This window comes from Sylvia atricapilla, chromosome 16, assembly GCF_009819655.1.
Source record: "Sylvia atricapilla isolate bSylAtr1 chromosome 16, bSylAtr1.pri, whole genome shotgun sequence".
Lineage (NCBI taxonomy): Eukaryota > Metazoa > Chordata > Aves > Passeriformes > Sylviidae > Sylvia > Sylvia atricapilla.
Genome location: NC_089155.1, coordinates 764827 through 788474, shown reverse-complemented (window position 1 = coordinate 788474; position 23648 = coordinate 764827). Strand labels below are relative to the sequence as shown.

The window sequence follows — 23648 nt, the reverse complement described above, 5'->3', positions numbered from 1 at the left end:
TAAGAGCATCATTCACACACTCCCTGAACTCTGTCAGGCTTGGTGCCATGACCACTTCCCTGAGGAACCTGTGAAGAATAAACCCTAAACGCTCGCACCCACCAAACCTCCAATCCTTAAACTACCAGACTATCTACCTCTCCTGAAAAGAGGGCAAAAAAACCACCAGAAATATTCCTGCCTCATTGAATCAATCCTTCTCTTACCTTCAGCTAAACATAAAGCTCAGTCATGACAGTTCAAGTGCAAAAATACCATTGTCATTGCTCTACATATTTGAACAAAATACCAAGCAAGCGGGTGACTTACTACGCACCCAAATTATTTGAAAAATTTTAACAGATTAGGAGGGAAATGGAGGTTTTCACAGAAAGAGCAGCCCCCAGAAAGGCAGGTAAAATGCCCCAGAACAATCCTGGAGTACTCTAACGAGTACACACTCAAGCCTGTGTGCTGAAGAGTCAAAGTTTAACAATATTTTCAGATCAGTACTATGACTAAATTTTACCACCTGGCTGTGAGGAAGGCCGAGGTGTTCGTGGCTGCAGCTCAGCACTAGCACCACTTGCCACCATAGAGGAGGGCACATTTCCACCCTGGGACATCATGACAGCTGCAGCATTGCTCATTCTTATTAAACCTTAAAGAAAAAGAAAGGGAAATTATCAAGTCTTGCAGTCACACAGAGAAGAATTTTTCTTTTAACAAGAAAAACGTATATTTGTCAGTAAAACCTTTCTTTAGACTTCAGGAATTGTTTGTCCAAAATTACCTCTCAGTCAGAAAGCTCAGATTCCCTGGTATCAAGCAAACAAGTTCAGGTCATGCTGTAGCTCTTTCTTTACCACCAAATTTTTAAAGAGTATAAAAGGAAATACTACAGACTCCTGAATTAGTGTGAGCCTGATCTATCACTGAAAGAGCCAAGTGCTAAGATTGTATCAAAGCTGTACACCTAACTCAGGCTTTTGCAAAATCTGAAACTAGAAAGTAACTGAGATGTTGCAAGAGAGAAAAAAATCTCACAGGCTATTATTTTCTAAAATGATTGCTGTTGTTGCCCTGTTGGTTACATTGCTGTTACGTTGTTGACCTGCAGACAGGAAATGAAGGCGCTGATCAGCACAGAGGGGAGTAGAGCCTTTCTTTACACATTTTAGTCTTTGTTAAGGACAAGGATTTCACTACTGTTTAATCAGATTTCTACACAATTGAAATGTTCTTTCTCTTCCTTCTCCTCAACAGCCATAAATGCATCTTAGATAAACTGACCAAAAATGCTCCTGGTTTAATTGCTTTAAATCCAATTTACTAAAATATTATTTATTTTGCCTTATGATTCAGCTACTTGAATAAATTAGATAGTAGCTGTCTTTATAAAATCTCTTAGTTAAATCTGAGTTTTGTAGTTAAAAATTCCTTATGAATATACAATGCTCCAAAATATAGTTAATAAACTACACCTTTCCACAAAAATTCCTTCTTTATGATCAGATCTCAAAAGCTTATCAGAAAATAAGAAGAGAGTAACAATGACAGTATCCTGTCCTTCCTATAATTCTAATGGATTTCATCTAAGTCAGTTGATTGTACACTGAACAAAGACTTATGCACATTTCCATTAATGGAATCAAACAGAACACTGTGAAAATTTGTGCATATTCCAAAGCGAATGCACTACACTCAACTCATCTGCTTCAATAGGCTGATTGTAAAAAACCCCAAACAAACCAACTAACAAACGAAACCCCAAACCACCACACCCTCAAAATACCCGAAAACAAATTGATTGGCCCTGCCAACATCACTCCAAAGTTTGTGGGACACAATGCACCCAACAATTCATTTACATAACACAGGACATGGTTTGACAGCACAGAACAAGAACAGACAATAATTTAAACGGCAATTAGAATTCTGCAAACAATAGTTGCTGTAACCAGTGGAGTTTCATTAGCACAGCAGTAAATTTTTGAGTGTCTGATGTGCCACAAAGAAGCTCTGAGGGATTTACCTTGACCCCCCTGCATAGGGAATCCCGTGTCCAGGCGCATGGTGGTGGTCGCTCCCAGGGGCCCGTTGATCCGCACATCCTGGCTCCTGTTCTGGGCTAAAGCCAAGTTGATAGCACCTTCCCCTAAAGAAAGGCACAGGTTGGGTGAACAGAAGAGACAGAGAAGCAGAACACAGACATTTGCAAAAGGACATTTAAGAGATGCCGAGGAGGGAAGAACAGGCTTCATCTCCACTGTGCACTTTAGAAGGACATTGACACATCACATCACTCTTCTGGCTTCCAGCTTAAAGAAGACCAAATGTCACGACAAGCATTACCTGCCCTTAATTTCATCCAGAGGGTGCTCCTGGACAACTGTCCAGAACAGATGTGGTAAGTGTGAAATCCACGGAAAACTTGTCTTAAAGAAAGCCTCATATGAAACAACAGGGAAAGAAAATCAGCCAACCCTTTCCTAGTCAACATACAGAAAATATTTCTCAGGAGGGCTCCTGGTGCCCGGAGCATTTCCAGCTTTCATTTTTATTAGTAGTAAATTTTATTCTTGAAAGAATACAAGTCTTGAGCTATCTTTTTCACTAAAGCCTAAGTAGTAACTTACAAGTTTTGCAACGCTAACCAAGTACACAAAACTGCTTTTTGAGTCTACTTAAATGTGAGCTTTGGAAGCAGATTCAGCGTGCAATACCTTCAATCTGAACTGAGAGAATGCCCAGGTCTCGGAGCTGTTGGTTGTTGCTCTGAGCCAGGATTCGCAGCCGCTCGGCAGCTTCCCGGGGTATGTTGAAGGTAACACGAACGCTGTTCCAAGGCTCTATCTTCTGCACTTTTAACTTGTTGGATTCTTCAGAGAAAAACAATCCAAGTCAGTACAAAGGCAAATTTTAAACATGTCTGATGGAACAACTTGGTCAAAAACTTGAAAAAAATGAAACCATATTTGGCTTTGAAAATTTCCAGTGCTTAGTCTCAGGTACAGGAGATTTTTCCCCACAGAGGTGTACAGCAACCAATGCTGCCAAACCACATCAGGGATCTTCCAAAAAATTAGCAGTAAAAAAGCAACTCAAATGATAACCAATGCAAGAGATAACACAATCACTTGATAGTATTACTCAAAATTTGAAATATTCTCTGGAAAAGCTACTTTGGAAAGATAAGAAAATATCTAATAAAACAGATTTCATACAATTATAGGTATTAGGTTTGGCTTGGAGGGCACCTTAAAGCCCATCTCATTCCACTCTCTGCCATGGACAGGGACAACTTCCACTATCCCAGGTTGCTCCAAGCCCCATCCAGCCTGGCCTTGGACACTTCCAGGGATCCAGGGGCAGCCACAGCTTCTCTGGGCACCCTGTGCCAGGGTCTCACCACTCTCACAGGGAACAATTTCCTCCTAATAGCCCATCTAAAATCTAGACTCCTTCATCTTAAGGCCATTTCCCCTTGTCCTGTCCCTCCATCCCTTGTCCCAAGTCCCTCTCCAGCTCTCCTGGAACCCCTTTAGGCACTGGAAGGGCTCTAGGCTCTCCCTGGAGCGTTCTCTTCTCCAGGTGAGCAGCCCCAGCTCTCCCAGCCTGGCTCCAGAGCAAAGGGGCTCCAGCCCTGTGATACAGTAGATTTGTTTGTGAACCAGATGAATGTGGGAAAAAATTGACTACAGGAATGAAATGCTTGAAATATTTGCTCTACAAATGCTTATGATATCATCTTTTTTTTTATAAGACCTGTGCCAACAGACTCCTATCAATATTTCATTGATTTCTACCTTATTTTTTAGTTTTTTGGGTAAGTATTTCAAATCCACTGCCAAAAAGCATCTCAAAGTCATGCAAAATATTTACTTGCAGGTTTCCTGAAAGCCTGTTCTACAAATGAGTGGTTCTACAAAGATCAGTGGTTTTCAAAGTAACAGCAGAAAGGCTGGGCAGTTATGCTGGTTACATTACCCAAAGTGACACCTACCTAAATGATTGCCACGAGATGCAGTTAAGGATAGTTAAAAATATACCTCCAACATAGCTTATAAGTTTCCTTTTTCTATTTTTCTGTGAAGAAAGTTCCTCTCAAAACAGAAAGCATTGACCCAAATGTTCATCAGCCAGTTCCTCCACTGTGACCTTAAATTTACTAAACACTTGCTAATTTTTGGAGTCTGAAAAACATGCTAGTTATGAATGCCAACACTCATTCCTATTTAGGAAGCTCTTGTTCACCACTAACTCACCAAGCCCCTTTTGCTGCTACAGTAATGGAATTATTAAAACTAATCCTTGTTCTATCTATAAACCTGGTTTTGGCTGGAAACATGGCAGGAGGCGTTTTAAAATCCCCTTTTGTGGAGGTTTGAACACTCCCATATTTTCTGTTATTAATGTTCCAATATTTTACATAGAAAAATTGTATCATCAGTTTCAGTATTTCTATGTATTTGTACTCAAGTTTCTCATTTCTCAAACACTGCATCTCCCAAGATAACCCTATGTCATTTACTAACTTCACATTCAAGATATCCTATTTTGCTCTGAATCAGCTTAAATAACTTCTCACATGGATAATTTTCAAACTAACTTGACACCGATTTTAAGAATTTGCTTTCTCAGCTGAGGTCTGAATCATATTTATTAATCCTGGCATTAATACTTGTAACAGACTCAGCATGCAGATGCCTCTATATAACAAAGATGACTACATGCCTCTATGTAACAAAGGTGACTACTAGATGACTATTTATTTCACATCAAAACCTACACAATGCATCTGTGCTATTATACACATCCCTTCACACCAGTAATGGTCTGGTAGTTTACACCTCCTTCCAACTGCTTGTAAGATACAGCTCAAAACTGGTATTTCTTCATAGTATTTTTGTCTTATCCCCGCTATTGTATCTCTCTGAGCAACAACAGCAGGAACCCAGCAAACTAATGCCAGCTGACTACATGGACAAAAGTGAAAGAAAAGAAAAAAGTGACAAAGAAATTCAGTTTGGTTATTGAGAAGTAATGTGTTATTTTCCTGAAAAGGTCTTTGACACTGTTGAAGAAAACAAGCAAGGCTGCTTAACTGAGCAGCCATCAGTAATCAGCATAGGACCTTTTGCAACATGCTCAGACAGGGAACAAATGTCTTTTTCCAGATCTCAACATGCTGGTAAAAGATATCCCAAAAAGCCTGTTATCACTGACTTGCCATGGAGCTGTTTCCAGTGCTGGGTGAGCATTCAGGGGAATTTTAGGGCACTACCCATTCCCCAACACAAATCAGTCAATCAATCAGGTAGGGTAGGTCAGAAAAGGGCAGTAAAGTCACAGGTACTGGAAAATGAATCCATTCTCAGAAGAACTGCAGTAGTTTAAACTGGACAGTTTGGGCAGTAAAACACACCTCCTGCGTGAATAAGCCTGGTTTCACTTTTGTATTAAAACAGCCATGTGTCATGGCCATAGAGGGACATGAAAGAGAATAAAATCAGTTAAAATGTGGAAGCAGAAGAGAAATGAATGAACTAAATAAATCAGTTTTAAACAACAAAACAACTGCAGACACTTATAGTCTGCATTTCTGAGAAGAACAACTCACAAATTCACTAAGAATAACTCCAACAAATATCATTACAAACTACATAGCTGAAACACAATATAATCTATGTTTTGTGCAAGTACCCTGACTACCTAAATAAGCATTTTAAGGACAGCTGGAAAGTGACAATAAGGTACATTACCCATGTGTAAAAGGCCAGGCACATTCTCCAGTATGGTATCCAGCTTCTGCTTGAAGTCTTTGTCACTTATATTTCCTTTAAAAGCTACAAATATCGTGGAATCCCCAGGAGCAGCCTCCTGTTTCAGTTCATCTTCCTCCAGTCCTGAATCAAAATCTGTCTCTAAGTCTTCCATAGCTGAGGAGTACAAGGAGGCATATGTATCTTTTAGGTTAGGTAGATCATCCAAAACCATTGTTTCCAACAATGGGAGCCTGTCAGACGACAAGGTGATGCTTGGAAGGGAAAAAGAGAATACATATAGTAATAATTTTGTAATGACATTAACAGCTGCTTTCAATGGCACATTTGGTCATTGACAGAAAAACCTACCTGGTGACCCAGTGTTGGGCTCTGTGAGACCAGCTGTGTGAGGCTGAAAATGGTGGCCATGGCAGCGTCCAAGCTGTTCCTCCACTAGGACAAACAGAAAGGGGGTCCTGGCAGAATCGTGCTGCACGTGACTTGAGAAGTATTCCAGTTGGTCTAAAAGACAGACAGATAGAAAGGAAGGCAGAGAATAAAAAATCAGAGGAAAACGAATTACAGTCATTTCTGTGTCATAGAGGGGACAAGCAACCACCTGGTACCAGTGCTGCAGTGCCTAACTGTCAGAAGACTAAAACTCTCAGCAATAGCTGAATTACAGAATGAGGAAGAACCACCAAATTTAGCTTTAGAGACTGCAGATGCAATAGGTCCAAAGCAGTAGGAAAGCCACTGCACATTTTTACCAGGAGAAGTGTAGCATTTGACAAATTTACTCATACCCAGTGAAGTCTCAGGCATACTTTCCTAAAATCTGTAAAGATTTATGTATTTTTAGCTTCTTATGCACATAACAACCTGAAATCTGCTCCCCCTGTCACAGCCCACAACTCTCACCATGCCCTCATATCATGCTCAGGTAAGAATGAATTCAGTAAGTCAAGTGCCACACCTGATGGATTTTGCTTAATAAAATGTCTAAACTTTGCACTAAATTTTGATGTTATGACATTAATCTAAGCTGTTACAGAAGTACAATCTGTGATAAAATTATCCCTAAACTTACAGGGGACACCACCAATGTTAAGATACACATTTTCCCACTCCATGATTTGAGCAATGGCACTATCCTTCCCAGGTGAGACATCTGCTCTAATACTCAGCACTTTGCAAATGCTGCTAAAAAGACTCAAGCCACCTGCAGAAACAGCCAAAAAAGAGACCTGTTCCTGACCACCATTGTCAAAATCAAATCCATTCACCAGGCAGGACAGTCAAGACCTCATAACTCCAAAGCTGTGGGTGTTTAGCACAACCTGCCCAGAAAAGTTTGGCTCAGGACAACATACCCCTGAATGAGATATAGATTGGGGCTTTGGCAGAGGTTCAAGTTCCCAACACAAATTAAAACCACAATTTTGAGATTAAAGATGAGCTGCAGATACTGGCCAGAAAACAGCCTTTTCTAATAAAAAAATCTAACCACGTTAGATAAGCACAGATTCAGCTCTGCACTGTTTGCACACTCACACAAGGCTGCTGAACGGACAATATTACAAAGGAAAAATCAGGGACTTGGAAGTCACAAACTCCCCTCAGCTTTTGGTCAGATCTCTAGACATATAGTCACTATATCTACAAAATACTGGGTTTTTTTCTCCTCACACCAGGCAATCCAATGGCACTAAGGAATAATCCCCTATTTTACACAGAGTTACTCTCTCATCCTGCGGCACCAGACCTCATCCTCAAATCTCAGATTAAAAACCAAGCAAATTTTGTCCCACAGGCTCTTCTGCAGTCCTGCATCAGAAAGTAAGTTCAATGTTTCACAGGTACTGATCTATTTCCATAGTGTTTTCATATACTTATTATTCCCATGGAAACTTTAAGATGGGCAATAGAGAAATAAATTTTAAAAACTCACTACCAGGTGAACACAGAGACAATTCAATCTTTTTTTTTTTTTTTTTTCTCGTTGCTTGGCTTTGTATCTAAATTTCTGCTGAGTGTTTGGCACTTCCATTAAGGCAAACTCCTCAGTTTCATGTCAGGTGCCCAGATAATGAGAATCACAATTAATAGGCGCATCTGTGAAAAGAAGTTTTAACTGATTTTCATACAATTTCTTGGACAGATAACTTCCTTACCCAAGCTGACTTTACACCAACCAGGAGAGCAGTCCTCTTCCTTCTGCATTCCTACATCTTTCATTCCACATCCACTGACTCCAGGGAGAGAGGAGCTGAGAGTCCTACACAAATAGCCTTTTTAATGACCAAACACAGCCATTCTGTGCAAGGAATGAGGCAAGCAATGATCCTGTGAAATATAAGCACTATATTTTGAGGAAAATGGCACAGAACATAATTTGTCAGAAAATTGTGAGTAAACTTTTTAGGGAGAGAACTCTCAGCTCAAAAAACACATTGAAAAGCTACAACTACTTAGAAGTGATGGGGTGTTACAATCTGCAGCGAGAAACATGAATACACCTGACAATCCCTAACACCAAAGAAATAAGAATTTATCTACAAGAACACAAACATTTCAAATCTTTTTTTTTGTTTGACTGGAGATGTCTGAAGGCTCCATCTTCTCTATGAAAAAGCAGAAGACCTCCAGATTGCTTAAATTATGGTTTTTAAACAATTCATAAAAATGCTGCAGCTTAGACCAAATTTCATCAACCTCGTCTGAATGTGCTTAAATTTGACAGGAGGATTTGTTGAAGTTATGGCCTTTTGTAAACACTATAAAAATTGAGTTTTCTAAATCCCAAAGGATCATGGGCCTTGTTTCACTTGACTCAGAGAATCACAGGACTGCAGGGATATTGTGAGTAAAGGAAACAAACCAAGACCAAGCTTTACATTTCACCTCCCAGATAAACACATATAGCTACAGCTCCCTTTGCATTTTTTCTTTACATCATGCTCCTCAAGGATGTCTGCTACATTCATATGCACTTTTTCCCCTCTCAAACACATGAAATTTAGTCCGTTCCTGTACTCAGCATCATTTATCTCGAGTACGACATGAGAAAGTGATGATCTGCAAAATTTTCCTTTTCAGGCGGTGGACGGCACACCATCCACGTCAGAGAGCAAATGAATCCCAGCTGAACAGTGTCCTAATAACTTCTGTAATTCTCATGGTTATAGGGTTGGCTTCCATAAATCCTAAACAAGCAGTTGACCATAATTAACATGTACCTTCCCTCAACGCTCTTCCACACAAACATAAAAAGCCTTCAGCATAAGCACACACAGGTAAAACACTGCTCATTCAACAATCCCTGTAAACTAGAACTCCCAGCAGTTATGAAGGGTCTCTGATGAGTAAGAACCACACCTGAACTGATCTGCACAACCACAGCACACTTCAGGAACTCAAGGACCAATGCTCACTTGGCAGTATAAGAAGGTCTCTGACCATCCTCCTTCTTTCAAAAAGCACACATGGCCTCCTTCCTGTCCCTACACCTCCTCCTTTAGTTTCCAAATTAGTATTTCCCATTATACAATTGTTTCTGGAAACTCAGAGCAAGTCCAGTGCTACCACATGGCAACCATTTACCCTCAAACCTGGACTGGAACTGGCTACAGCAGCAGAATGAGTGTTATGCCTCCTTATTATAAACTTGGTCTTATTCAGTACAATCTAATTATTAAAAACATCTAACTGAAGTAAGAGTGGTGGAAATAAATAGGCAAATAAGAGACAAATGGCCAAAATGCACCTGCATTGTTGTATGGGGACAGGGGGTGGAAGAGCTCAGTCCATGAAGACCAGAGTGTCCAACCCAAAGGATGCAGGGTACACCCTGGGCTGCAGGGGCCAGGAGCTCCCAGGCATACTCAGCTTATGGATAAAACAACTGACCCACTAAAACGTGCAAAACAGAGACTCTTCAGAGGAAGAATTCCCACAGGATAGAGGATGCCACAGTTGAGACTCGGGCTGATGGACAGCTGGGTAACACACACAACACCAGGAGCCCCACGGCATTTTGCTGTGCCCTGTGCTGTGCCCACCAACAGCCTGACAGGCAGCCTGCACAACAAACCCAGCACCACGTGGCTGGGCAAGGCTTCGAAGATTCCATCCAGACTCCAGGAGAGATGGGATTAGAGCAAAATCTGAAACAGCCAGTTGTCATTCACTGAGGAGCAGCTGAACATGAGAAAGCTGGCAGGCTCTGGAGTACCTGGAAGTGCTGATCTCTGGATTGAAAAAACAACACAAAGGAAAAAAGCCCCAACTGATATCTTGGTATTTTTGCCCCAAGGTTCACTCAACTGATCCAAACTTACGTCACTTTGTCTCTTAAATAGAACTTGAGATTTCTTGCCTTGCTTTCTCCTATCATTGCACTACACAGAGCACACAACCCAAACTAAGGCTTTGTCTGGCCACCTGTCCCAGACTTTCTGCCACAGTCTATTGATTTACAAGCTTTTTAATATATTCAAAATAAATACTTTCACAACTGATTTCACGCCAGAACCTGCAGTCTCCCAAACCAAATAAAAAGTACTAAAATCATGCTCTACATCTCAACAAGTACTCTTCCAAATTACACAAAAGATTGGGAAGGATGAGAATAGAAGGAAGGATGAATTGATGCCCTTCACTAGCAGATGACACTAGCTGGCAGTAAGCAGGGTTCTTATCCTCACACTGACCATTATTTAAAGCTGCAACAGGGAAGTGAAAAGCATGAGGTTACAGCCAAATTCCTTGGGGAAACCAGAATTGAGAGTGAGGAGGAAAAGTCTGGGATAGCAGTAGCAATGTAATTTCTAAAGGTTTTAAATTGCATTTGCTGTCACTGAAAAATGGTTTTCAAGCGACTTAATAGCAAAAAATATCAGGAATAAAGGATGTCTTGGATAATACACTTGAATGTTTTCTGCTTCCTTTGTTTTAGGTGCCAGTGAGAAAAATATGTAGAGATTTTCATGGTGGGAGCAGAAGAGATTTAGCATTGCCAGGAAACTCCTGAGAGGATGGCTTTCTTTCAACCTGTAACATGCACTTGCACACAGTCACACAGGCTGCATTTAAAGTGCAACACCTATAGACCCCAGAAACACTGACCACAACACAGTCTCTACTGGAGATTTGATAACAGTCTATTATCCTCCTACAACTGTTTCCTTAGGTGCTCAGCATAGTGATCTTGGAGCTTGTTAAACCTGAGCAATGAATAAACCTAGACACCCATATCCATTCTATGGTGCAAAGATTAAAATAATATCATAGTTCTGGGGAAAACAAAAACAAAACAAAAGCCCAACAAAACTTTTAAACAAATTCTAGGCTTATATCAATAAAACACAAAGATATTAAATAAGGCTAAGAATCACTGTTAAAATAGAAAGAATACCTAAAAATAAACTTAAACATGCACTAAAATTTCCTCTAAAACAACTTAGCCAGGGTTCCAGTAATTTTGAACTTTGAATGTTGGTATTAGATGAATGACAACACTAAAGCATCTCAACTGTTCTCCTTGGGAGGAGCAGGCACAAACCTGATGGCAAATACCCCTAACCCTGTATGGCTGAGTGGGAGGTCAGCTCTGGAGCCAGCCCAGCTCTGCAAACACATACAGCAGCGAGGACAGGCATGGGGAGAATGTATAAAACCAAGAGATATTCAGATGCATCATATGCTTATTTTACCTACCAAAACAAATTTTATAACTTCAGTGTCTTCAGGTGTGCAACAGGGCTTCAGGTAATTCCAGAGTGGCAAACATGGTTAAACAGCGACTCCCAAATATGGAATCCTGAAAGAAAACCATCACATTTCATCAGACAATGATGTGAAATAACAGAAACACTGAACATATTGGTGAAGAGCTCCATTTTTAATATGCAGTTTTGCACCAAGTCATACGCTCTCCTCAGCAATGTAAAAAGCACATGTTACTATATTCAGATTTGAACAGTAAAGCCTGAGTAGCTTTCAAAATCAACTTTTCTTTACGGTCAGAAAATAGAATACTTCGTTTAGCTGGAAATGATACCCTATTCTTCTAAACAAGGCAAGTTTTATCTAGAATAATGTATTTATTTAAGTTTTAGGACAAACTAAACTAATCTTCAGAACAGAGAAATTGGCACAGCCAGGATGTCCCTCAGCTCATCCTGAGTAGGTGTCTAAACTGGCTCAGGTTAAGCTCATTCCAGAAGCACGTTCTGAGCGGACAGGACCACCTCAGACAGCCACTGCTGCTGCAGCTGGCCAGCACGGGGAGGTGAATCCATTCCTAGCTCCTGCTCCTGGTTACAGGCTCATCAAGCTGCACTCCAGGTCCTGGGATCATAAAAACACAGCAGCAAAGCTAAATGGTTTTGGGACAACAAAACACCACCCCTCAAATCAACGGGATTTATAGGCACAGCCTATAAATGTTACAGGGGTGATCTCAAGATTTCCTGCTTACGTGCTTGCCTGCCCATCAGTGGGGAAGGGGACTACTCAAGAACAAACAAGAGAAGCAGAAAATGGAAGAAGACTCAGAAAGAAAAAGCAAAGATTTGTTGTCTTCTATCTAGACAACAAAGCAAAGTTTCTTTAAAAGCCTTATTGTGCTGTAGCCTGTGCACTTTGCACCAACACAGCTACTCAGAGAGAAGGAAAGAGGTTTTGAATTAAATCACATCATATATGCCTTGCAGCACTTTTAATGGTCACCTAACACTTTTCAACCTCTCGTATTTCTTGTATTTCTAAGTAATTGTAACTCAAGAAGTGTAGCATCAAGTCAAAAGGCCTGATGACTAAATCACAAGCAGTGACCTGTTTCCAGCTATATTCACCTGCCTAAATACTATGACCAGACACCAAGCTGAGGAGCAAAATCAAAATCTGAAATAGGAAATTTTAGTATTGTTGTATAAGACAAAACTAAACAAGATTTTCACATTCTACAGCAAATATTGCATTAGTTCTAGTTTCTCACACTCTTCATAAAAGGAAGTTCCACAGCCTAAAAGTGAGTCCTGGTCACAAACTGGCTGGTTACCTCCAAAGCCAGGCCAAGATTTCACAGGAAAGGCAGGGCGTTGTAAAAGCTACTTTTAAGGAAGCATCCAAGGTGCAGCAGCCAGTCCCCAGGCTGAGCACCTGTGCCTTAGCCCAGCAGGGAGAGGGTGATTTTGGCTAAAGGGTAGGGAAATGGAAGGAAGAAAAAATCTTCTGAACCCCTTGGTGTAAGGAACCAAAGGGTTTTTGTTCCTTCAGTTTTCCTTTCTGAGTGCCCCTCACCACGACACCCAACTGCCCCAAAGAAGGACTGGGAAAGACAGGCTGCCCTGGCAAGATCCAGAGAGAAACCAAGCATGGTCAGCCTGGGCTATGGGAAGAAGAAAAAAATAACTGCTGCTACCTCCATTCCCATTGTGCACATGGGATGAGACCAAATTGGTTAAAGAAAATAAGCAATCAACACTGGTTCATTCACTCCAACTTTCACTACAGTGAGTTATCTGACAGACCTGAGCACACACCTTAGCAGATTCCAAGGAATCACAGAAAAAGCCTTGTGAAGTGTTCCAGCTACAGAAAAAGTTTTGTTTAGAGCTGATGCTTTCCCAAACACAAAGAAAACAAACCAAGTTAGTCTCCAGCAAGGCAGGCTTTGTTCACTCACACTGACACAGAACTGGTCACTGCTCCTCACATTGGTCCATTGCACTCCCAATAGCCCTCAAGCATAAAAGACTGACACCCAAATGTTTCTGACAAGGAGAAAATTACAGCTTATTATAACACACATGACTCTTTGCAGTGATATCCTGATGTAGTCTGACAGCAGGTTTAATGAAACATCAGTTTGTTAAAGTTTCATGAGGTTTGCTGAAAGCCCACGACTTGTGCCAAGCTGCAATGGGCATGCCTCAGCTGAGACATTTGGTTTTATTCCAACAGAATTTGACTGCTGAGATGCTCAGGACTGCTCTAAAAAGCAGGATGATAATTCCAGAATAAGTAGCTAAGGTAGCCACAAAGAAATTACCCCTTTCACCAGCCGAGATACAAACCAAGGCAGCTGCCAGGCACAAGTGAAATGGGAATCAGCAATTCTCTTGGAAGTGGCAGTCTACCCAGCACAATATTTGGCCAGTCAATTCCCATTAGCTGAGATACTAACTTCCCACGGTAAGGATATTTTCATTTGGAAGAAGCACACTGTGAATCCTGACAGAGCTTTGAAGCACATAACTTTCCACAAAGATCCACCAATGCAATCAGCAAACAAAATGAGATGCTTTTTAAAATCAGGAGTATCTTGACTGTATTTGATCTCACTCTCAAAAGTTACGGAAAACACCTTTTCAAGTAGCAATCTGTGCTCTGTGTTACAACAAGCTTTTTATTTAAACCTGAATTAAACTAGAACCCAATCTTTCTGGGCTGACACACCCCACAGGTGCTCCTTTATCACCAAATTCTCACAGGGCTTTCTAAACACCAATATAATCAGCCCAGAAATTCACGTGATCATCAGCGCTGAACTAGGGTTTTACTGAAAACTGCATCTGCTGCAATATTATTCCTTTGTACAGCTAATAAATTACATTCTTATGTCTAATAAATATCCAGGAAATCTCAAAGAAGCTTTTAAAATTCTGAAATTATATAAACGATTAAGAAATAATTGAAGCTAAATGAAACAGCTTAAAAATAATTATTTGATAGGAGACACTCAGTATCAAGGAGATTGTTTACCCTGACCAAAAAACTAATCTTCATATAACAGAAGAAGGTACAGCTTTGGTTAAAATCAAGATTATTCTGAGAGATTCCTGACTGTATTAAAACTTGCAGTTTATTTTGTGCTGCCCTGGAGTTTTGGAAAAATCAAATTTCAAGTGTTACTTATTGTCACCACTGCCATTAAGAAGCATTTAAGCATCTTAGGACCTTCTGGAAAAATGTTGATGCAACAGAACTGGAGAGCCATGCATTCTTGCAGGGATGGAAAGAGCACTCCCAAAAAACCCTTCAAAGAAACACTGCCTTGCATGGCAAGGGGTTGGAACGAGGTGGTCTTTAAGGTCTCCTCCAACCCAAACCATCCTAGGATTCTGTAAATGCAGACCAGAGGCTTAACTCAGTCTCTGTGAGCACCACACAGAAATTACAACAAGAAACATCTCACACCAGCTGCATGGTCCTGGCAGGTAATTTTATTTTCGAAACAATAAAAATTACAAACTTAAAATTATTTCCATAGGACTTGGAGAATTTGGTAGCATTTATCTTTTGGTGGAAAAGATACACAATGCCCTTTCATCCATCAGACTAAAGTCTGGGGTCCCATATATGCAACCAAGCAAAAGTAACTTCCTGTCCCAAACTATTGGTTTACACAAATTAATTTAGACAATGTACCATTCATCTCCTTACTTTCCTATTTTCATACAAATCCAATCCAAAGCCTTGTGAAGGGCTATGCTTCAGGTCACTCACGCCAACTGGAGAAGCAGGCAACTGGTCTCAGTTCCAAGAAGATGACAGCCCCCATGAGCTGTGGAGTCCCACATGTGTCTCCACCCCTCACCCCAGCTCCCAAACCAACAGCACTGTGACACACACTGGTTGCCTTTTTTTCCCCCATATTCGTAAAGAAGGCAGCCTCAGGGCTCTCACATATACATATACACATATATGTGACCAATTCAGTACTTATTTCTATTTTTGATTACTACAGCAGCAATTTTTGATGTGCCTTTCAGTGTGCAGGTGGGATGCTGTTCCACTGGATGGAAAATGACGTAAAATGATTTCATTTCTTGATTGGCTGTGAAAAATCCCCAGCTCCTAGACCTCTGGAAAACCTCCACTACCATCCTGCATAATCCAAAGCTTAGATTAACTTTAAACTCCAGCACCATCACTCTAATTAGCCAGGACACAAGACAATCTAAGTTATCTTCATCCTCTTGAGCTAAAACTCCAGCTCTCCATGCAGGAACACACTGACTCTGTGGCTGAAACATTCAGTTATCTGCAATAAATTGGTGGCTCCTGCTGAAGAACATCAGTGACCTGCTCCAGAGGGGACAGCAGAGTCTGTAACAATGTCAAGACAAAACACAAAATATCCATTGCTCCAGTAAAAGCAAAGGCAACTTGCTTCTCTGGCTGGTGGAAATGGAGAGACTGAGCTGGAGATGGAAAATACCTCACCTGATGAAGCATCTTCCCTGCTGCCTCAGCTTGGTATCATCTGGGGTTATTTCTCCTTCCACTGCTGGCCCTTATCTTCTCCCAGCCCTACATATTCTTTCTCACTCCTTCTGCTCCAGCTGTGCATTAAGGAAAAAGCTTATGCTTGAGTGCAGTTTTTGTAGCACCAAGGGTCAAGTCCTGCTGCTCAGTGCCCTACATGCCCACAGGCCTCCTGCCCCCTCACACCATCCCTGCACCACAGCTTGGCATTTCTCCACAGAGACCACAGGATTTTGAAAGACACCCTCATCGCACCTTCTGCCCTTCAGAGGTTCTCTAGTGACCTACAAAGTTTCACCATTTTCAATTCAAACTGTTACAGCCACATTAACTCTTCAATCCCTTCAGCAGCAAACCCATTGCCACTGCAAATCTATTAAATTTAGTGAGTCTGTGTAATTGGGTTGTAACTCCAGCTTCCACACAAAAGCAACTGTTATTGTACTAGAAAATCAAAATATACTGCCAATGTAAGGTTTAATTATCACGTTGAAACATTTAACATCTCCCACAAAGGCAGGAACCTTTGGAGTTGCTCAGGCAGCACAAAGAGTGGCATTACAGCTGCTCAGCAGAATTTACCTCCACAAACTGTATTTTCAAATATCTAAGCCACTGAGAAATAGAAGCACCAACACTTCCAGATGCACAAGGACCAGGAATTCTTTGGCTTCTCTTCATACAGTTGTTTCTTATGTTAGAGAAGTACCTATTTTTTTCATTTGAAAAACGTAAGATTACTCTATCACCTGGAAGCCTGTCGTAAACAACTCCCTTTTCCAAGTCTACAGAAGGAGAGGCCTCCCAGAGAGAACGGCTGGAGAGCGCTGCTGGGAGATTTCCAGCCCAAATCTAACGTGTAACGGAAGACCCTTCCTTGAGTTTAAAGTACTAAGAAATGTAATTTCTCAACCAAAGGTCAGGCATGTGTGCAGCACCCCATGTTCTGATCTTTCTTCTCATAGGAGAGTCCAGACACAGTGTTACTGTGAAACATTTCCTCCTGGAGCTGGGTAGCTTTCAGAGGAAGCCACAGGGCTCGGTGGATACTTAGAATCTCCAGCAAACACTTTGGGGCTGTGCTGCAGGCACTGCGTGCAGTTCCCAGGCCCCAGACCTGGCCACTCTGAACACAAGCCTTAAAACCTTTGTTTCTTGCTCAACAAGATACATAGAAAAGCTGGGACCATTTGCTATAACTTGAAAAGAGCTGCCAAATCCAAAAATTGTGGTTATTACGCTAGGTAACCTTTATGGAAAATGCCAGATTCGTTCTTCACGGTTGTTTTCACATATAGGAAATACTGAAATGTGCTTTAGCTAAAGAACCAGTCAGAGCAGCACACAATAATTATAAAACCAACAAGAAGCATGGTCTTTCTTCTAAGAGAGGTTTTGCTGTAGTAAAACCTTCCTCAGGATTTACTACAGTTCCCAGCGAGCAGAATGAGCAAAAAAAATGTGTCTGTGAGGAAGCCGGGGGTTATGGAGAGACAAAGCTCCTGAAACTCCAACCTGCTGCCAGGATGCAAACCCAGGGAAGAGCTCTGTCCTTTCATTCCACAAAGCAGCGGGAAGGAATCAGATCCCTGAGCTTTCCGAGATGGTTTTTAAGTAGCCGAAATTTAGAGAAACGCCGAAATCACACGGAGGGGACGAGCGAAGAGCCTTTTTCCGACCGGCCTAAGAGTCACCGCGGACTCGAACAAAAGCGAAGCGTCAAGGCGCTGGGGCTGACACGGCACAAAGCCGTCACGGCCCGCATGAGGTCAGGGCTGAGGGCTCACGCACAGCGGGCAGCTCCCGAGCCTGACAGCGCTGCCAGCCCGCCCGCGCTCGCTCGGGGCCGCCGGGGCCGTGCCGAGCGCGGCCTGGGAGCGCGGCCGAGGCCGAGTGCGGGCCGGGCAGGGTCGGCTCCGCGCCGGGCGCTGCGGGGCCGCAGGCCGCGGGCGGGCGGGCTCTGCCGGCTCCGCCGCACGCTGACAGGCTCCTGCCGGGCGCCTCGACACCGCCGCCGCCGCCGAAACGGCCCCGGCCCGGCCGCTCCGCCGCCGGCCACCCGGGCCCGGAACCGCTCCGCGCTCCGCCAGGCCCCGCCGCCCCTTCCCCTGCGCCACGGACTCGGCCTGCGCCCCGCCCGGGCCGGCCCCGGCGCTCCCGTCCCGTCCCGTCCCGCCGCCGCCGCCGCCGCGTCCCGACCCCCGCCCCGCCCTCCCCTCACCTGGACCCGCCGCCGCCGCCGGGGGCGCGCGCGGGGCCGCGGGGGCGCGCGGGGCGGGGGTCGCGCGCAGCCCGGGACTCCAGCGCCGCTCCGCCGCCTGCGCCGCGCACGTGACCCGCGCGCGCCTGCGCCCCAGCGCCCGGGGGCGGGGGACACGGGGACAGCGGGGACAGCGGGGAGACAGCGGGGACAGCGGGGACAGCGGGGAGACAGCGGGGGACACGGGGACAGCGGGGACAGCGGGGACAGCGGGGAGACAGCGGGGGACACGGGGACAGCGGGGACAGCGGGGAGAGAGCGGGGAGACAGCGGGGAGACAGCGGGGAGACAGCGGGGAGAGAGCGGGGACAGCGGGGACAGCGGGGACAGCGGGGAGACAGCGGGGACAGCGGGGACAGCGGGGACAGCGGGGAGAGAGCGGGGAGACAGCGGGGACAGCGGGGAGACAGCGGGGACAGCGGGGACAGCGGGGAGACAGCGGGGAGAGAGCGGGGACAGCGGGGACAGCGGGGACAGCGGGGAGAGAGCGGGGAGAGAGCGGGGACAGCGGGGACAGCGGGGACAGCGGGGAGACAGCGGGGACAGCGGGGAGAGAGCGGGGACACGGGGACAGCGGGGACAGCGGGGAGAGAGCGGGGAGACAGCGGGGACAGCGGGGAGACAGCGGGGACAGCGGGGACAGCGGGGACAGCGGGGACAGCGGGGAGAGAGCGGGGACAGCGGGGAGACAGCGGGGACAGCGGGGAGAGAGCGGGGAGACAGCGGGGACAGCGGGGAGACAGCGGGGAGACAGCGGGGACAGCGGGGGACCCGGGGACAGCGGGGAGACAGCGGGGAACACGGGGACAGCGGGGAGACAGCGGGGACACGGGGACAGCGGGGAGACAGCGGGGACCGCGGGGACAGCGGGGACAGCGGGGAGACAGCGGGGGACACGGGGACAGCGGGGAGACAGCGGGGAGACAGCGGGGACAGCGAGGACAGCGGGGAGACAGCGGGGACAGCGGGGGACACGGGGACAGCGGGGAACAGCGGGAGGACACGGGGACCCCGGGGACAGCGGGGGACAGCCGTGCGCCCCTTACCCGCCGAGGTACCCGCGGCGGAGGCTGCTAATGGGGATGGGGGCAAAGGATCTGCCGGATGAAGCTGAAGAAAAAAGAATAATTGGGGCCTTTATAGGAAATTTCCCGGAAATTAGATTTTTAAATCGGATGAATTTTAATTCAGAATGTTTCATCCAAAGGTTTCAGACTCTTTGAATATCACTGGATTATACTTTCATTTTGCCAATGGGGAGATGGTGAAGAGGCCAGGGAGTGACCTAGTATGGAATCAGCAAAGGCCACAGCGCTGAATTTTCATTAAAAGTCCATTGATGTGTTTAACGAACAGGCCCACGGGCCCCAAATCCCCAGGGAGACAATGCTAGATCCCTAAAATGTCCTCTCAGCACACAGGGACACAGGTGAAGGGACGCTCACAGGGTGCACAGCCCATGGGTTGGTCTCTTCCTACATCCTTTATGAATAAGAGAAGTGATTAATACAAACCCTCTGAAATGTCTGCTTTCCTGCCCATCTTTGCTCTGGGCAGAAAGCTCTTGCCTGGCACTGGGGAAGAAATGACACACGTGGCAATTTCTATTTCAGGGTAGGAAAACAATCAAAAGTCCTTTATGGGAAAAATAAAGACTCTGTTCCTGCAAAAGTCCGTGTGATTCAGTAGCTTGAGGTTCAGGGGCTTGAGGAGGGGTTTCAGGAGAGTGTGTACAGCTGGAGCCAGCCTTCACAGCCACCTTTGGCTTCATGTGGAATACTGCTGGATAAACATGAAAAAAGGATTTTTTTTTTCTTTTTTAAAACCTTTTAAATGCAACAAACCCACATTTCATCAGGCACTATAGCTTGCAACATAGAGAAAAATCCTTTTTAATATATTCACATATAATTGCATTCCACAAAATCCAGAAAAACAGAATAATTAACATCATGGTTAGTATAGGACTTATCCTGAGCATTAAATCTGGTCAGTGTGTGCAGAGCTGCAGCCACATTGCTGCTCTCCTCTGCGTGTGCAGCTCCCAGGCTCCCTGCTGGCAGAGGGTGAGGAATCCATCACTCAAGGAGTATTCTGCTCATGCTTTCTTATGTCTTCCACAGTCTCTGGGGAGCAACTCCAGCACTTCTCCAGAGTGCCAAGACAGGGGTAAAGCCCCCCAAAACCCTCTGGGATGTCAGGTCAGAAGAGATGGGATCAGTCCCAGTGGTGGGAAAGAAGAACATTCTATCATCTCTTGGAGTTTCCACTTCCTTCTTGTGAATGATTCCCAGGCTTTGCTAGCTCTGCTCCTGGATTTTGGGACTGGCTGGAAACACAAGGAAGCTGAGAGAAAAAGCTTTGGTACCAAGAATTAACCTTTCTTCCCCACATGACTTCATGTTTTCCTTGTTTCATGAGACTCTTCCTAAACCAGCTTCACTGAACTTCTTCCTCCAGCCTCATCTTCGCCAAAAGGCATCCCTCCAGCACAGAGACATTACAGCGCTGCTTCCTAAAAACTTCCCAACTCCTGTTGGTGTGCTTGTCCTGCCAGATTGTCCCTCAGGATTCTTGGCTTGCTTGGTTTTATCTGTATTATGCACATTAATACCAGGCATGTCCCAAATCCCTCAGCAAACAAGAACAGCCCAAATGCTATTTTCCAAAACCTGACTTTTCTGGAGGAGCAATACTGAGGTGCCCCACCAAGATCTGCTCAAGCCATCCAGGTGCTGTGACTTTCTGTTCTGGGCTTGAGAGATCCCACACAGACAACTTCCCTGTGCCTAATCACAAAGAGTTTGCAAACAAGCCCTCCTTTCCTTAGCAGCCTGAGGCTTGTATATCCACTTCACTCTTCAGAGCACGCTGCTTCCTATGGCTTCTGATGCTTCTGCTCCTCGTTGGGAAAGACCAGAACTGGCTCAGTCTCCACATAACTAAAATTAACCCAAATTCTGTTAAAATAACCTTGTTACAAGGGTAAGGAAGCAAAGAGAAAGTGGAGCTAAAGGGTCACCAGGGTGACAGAACACAACCAAAGACCTTTTTGCGGCATCTCTGCTGAAGACCAACAGTTAAAGGACCCTCAGGTGGCCTTGGCATCTGTTGGCATTGGGGAAAAGGGAATAATGTGATGTGGAGGGGCAAGAGGGAAGAAACATGGGACTGCTCCAGACCTGCCACACCACTCCCTGCAGCAAAGTCTGCTGCAGGCTGGTCTCCAGAGCTGAGCTTACTACACAGCCTTGGGTGTTCCTGGGTATTGCCCAGGCTCTGTACAGCATAAACAACACAGGAGAAGTTGTGGCTGCCCCATCCCTGAAAGTGCCCAAGGCCAGGTTGGACAGGGCCTGGAGCAATGTGGGATAGTGGAAGGTGTCCCTGCCCAGGGCAGGGGCTGTAACTGGATAATCTCTACGGTCCCCTACAACCCAAGCCATTCTGGGATTGTGGAACTCATCCAGGAGCAGACCCTCGGCTGGTTTGGGATGCTGAAGCTTTGCTGCCAAACAATGACACAGAGTGATACCACAACACCTGCAGCAAAGGAGAGCTACCTGCAGCAGAGACAAGTGTTTGAGCTGCCTCATTGTCCACAACAGAACACAAATGCATTTGATACCATGACAACCAAAACTGTGAGTTTATTTACACGCATTTTTATATGGCAGTATTTTCAAATGGCAGTTATTACACAGAAAAATGGCTTGAACAAATAATTTCGCCTCTAACACTAATACAATGCACTTAGAAGGAAGGGAGATCTGTTAAATTGCAGTCACTATCACTTTGGATCTGATGTTTTGTTAAACTGTGAGTGTGGTGAGAAAGAGAGAGGTGAGCAGCTGGCCACAGATGTGATAGGCAAGGCTGGGTTACACAGGAGTTAATCTCTTCTCCTCTACTCCGAGGATATGGAAAGGTGGAACCTTCTGTGTGGGGAGTCTTGGCTGGGCCAGGAACAGTCCTGGTGGGTAAAGGTCCGTGGCTGCCCAGGAGCTGTTGTAACACGGAATGCTCCCCACAGGCAGCCAGGCTCAGCTTTGCCAGGACAATCTGCACCAAAAATGCTGTGACCACTGGAGAGCCCTTCAAGGTCACTGTGCCAGTGCCTTGGTGCTCCTAGTCCACCTGCCCCCCGCACAAGTGTGCTTCATTCTTAACGGTGTCCTGCCTCTCTGAAACCAGCTCTGCCTCTCAGAGCTTTCCTTTCCCTGGCTAGGTGCCAATTCCCATCACTGAAGTATGGAAGAGCTTTCCAAAACCGCTGGAAACACCAAGGTGCTACAGGAGATCTTGCTCCATCTGATTCTTTGCAAAATTTTACCAACCCCTCAGTGGTTTTGATATTCATAAAAGATGCGGGTTTCCCCTCAGAGTGTTTACCGAGGCCTGACTCCCCTGTTTCTCCCCGATCAGCCCTGTCGAGTTGGGCAGCAGTGGAAGGAGGCTCTGAGATGACTTGGGCAGTCTCCAGCGGGTACCCCGAGGGTGACCCGGCCAGCCGACACTCAGTGGCACTTTCAGACTTGCTGCTCCAGCTGAGGGACTCCTCAGGGTGACACTGGCAGAGCTGCAGGACGCTGGTCATCACCCCTGGAGACGGGGGACCCGAACGTGCTGCCCCAGCTCCGGCAGCAGTGGCTGCTCTGGGCCCTGCCCTGCCCCGGGCAGTGCCCGCTGCCCCGGGGACGGACACGCCGCTGGAGCTGCTGGAGTGCAGCAACAACCGCCGTGCCCAGGGCCGCTCCTCAGCAGCTCCCACAGCCGTGCCCAGGGGTCCCTTGTCCACACCAGCCGTGACTGAGCACCGTGACCACCCCGGCAGCCTCTGCCCTCCCGGAGCGCTGGCAGCAAGGCAGGCTCCAGCCCTCCCCATGTCTGGGCGCCCACGGGGCAGCGGCGGATACAGAACGGCACAGCCCAAACCCCAGAGCATCCTCATCCCCGCGCTGCAGGACGGCGGTGCCGGCCCCTGCCTCGGCCTCCTCTGGCTGCTCCCGGGTGAGCAGCAGTGCCCAAAGCCACCGGGCAGTTTGTCACCTGTGCTCGAGAGGGGCATTCGGCCCTTGGGAGAAACATGGATAAACTGCTGACACTTAGTGGCAGAGCCTGGCTCTAGCTTATTCTCATGTGAAACCAGCGCACATTGACACGGAGTACTGCAAACCTGGGCAGAAACAAGCTGGCCACATTCCAGATCATAATTTGTCACATTTAGTAAAGGCTTTAAAAAATGTATTTACTTTTTTGTGTGTTTATTTTGTTCCTTTTTAAATCGTTATGTTTTTTCTCAGTCTCTTTGCATTTTCTGTTCTGAACTCCTCACTGACACTTCCATGACAAAGTTTGAGGACAAA

General features: G+C 45.4%; 1 protein-coding gene across 2 annotated transcripts in view; it reads right to left on the bottom strand.

Annotated features, from left to right (window-relative positions):
- NCOA6 (nuclear receptor coactivator 6) overlaps window positions 1-18343 on the bottom strand; it is a 44080-nt gene extending 25737 nt beyond the window's left edge. Inside the window, exons 1-7 of one of the 2 annotated variants that reach the window (XM_066330479.1) lie at window positions 18244-18343; window positions 11466-11568; window positions 6117-6269; window positions 5745-6019; window positions 2706-2861; window positions 2015-2137; window positions 512-640 (exon numbers count right to left, since the gene is read on the bottom strand). In XM_066330479.1, the coding sequence (XP_066186576.1) occupies window positions 512-640; window positions 2015-2137; window positions 2706-2861; window positions 5745-5979 (643 nt within the window). In that variant the 5' untranslated portion in view covers window positions 5980-6019; window positions 6117-6269; window positions 11466-11568; window positions 18244-18343. Of the gene's footprint in view, window positions 1-511; window positions 641-2014; window positions 2138-2705; window positions 2862-5744; window positions 6020-6116; window positions 6270-7921; window positions 8326-11465; window positions 11569-18243 lie in introns of those variants that run through there. The other variant, XM_066330480.1, reaches the window with a different exon arrangement.
- Window positions 18344-23648: the final 5305 nt, after the last annotated feature.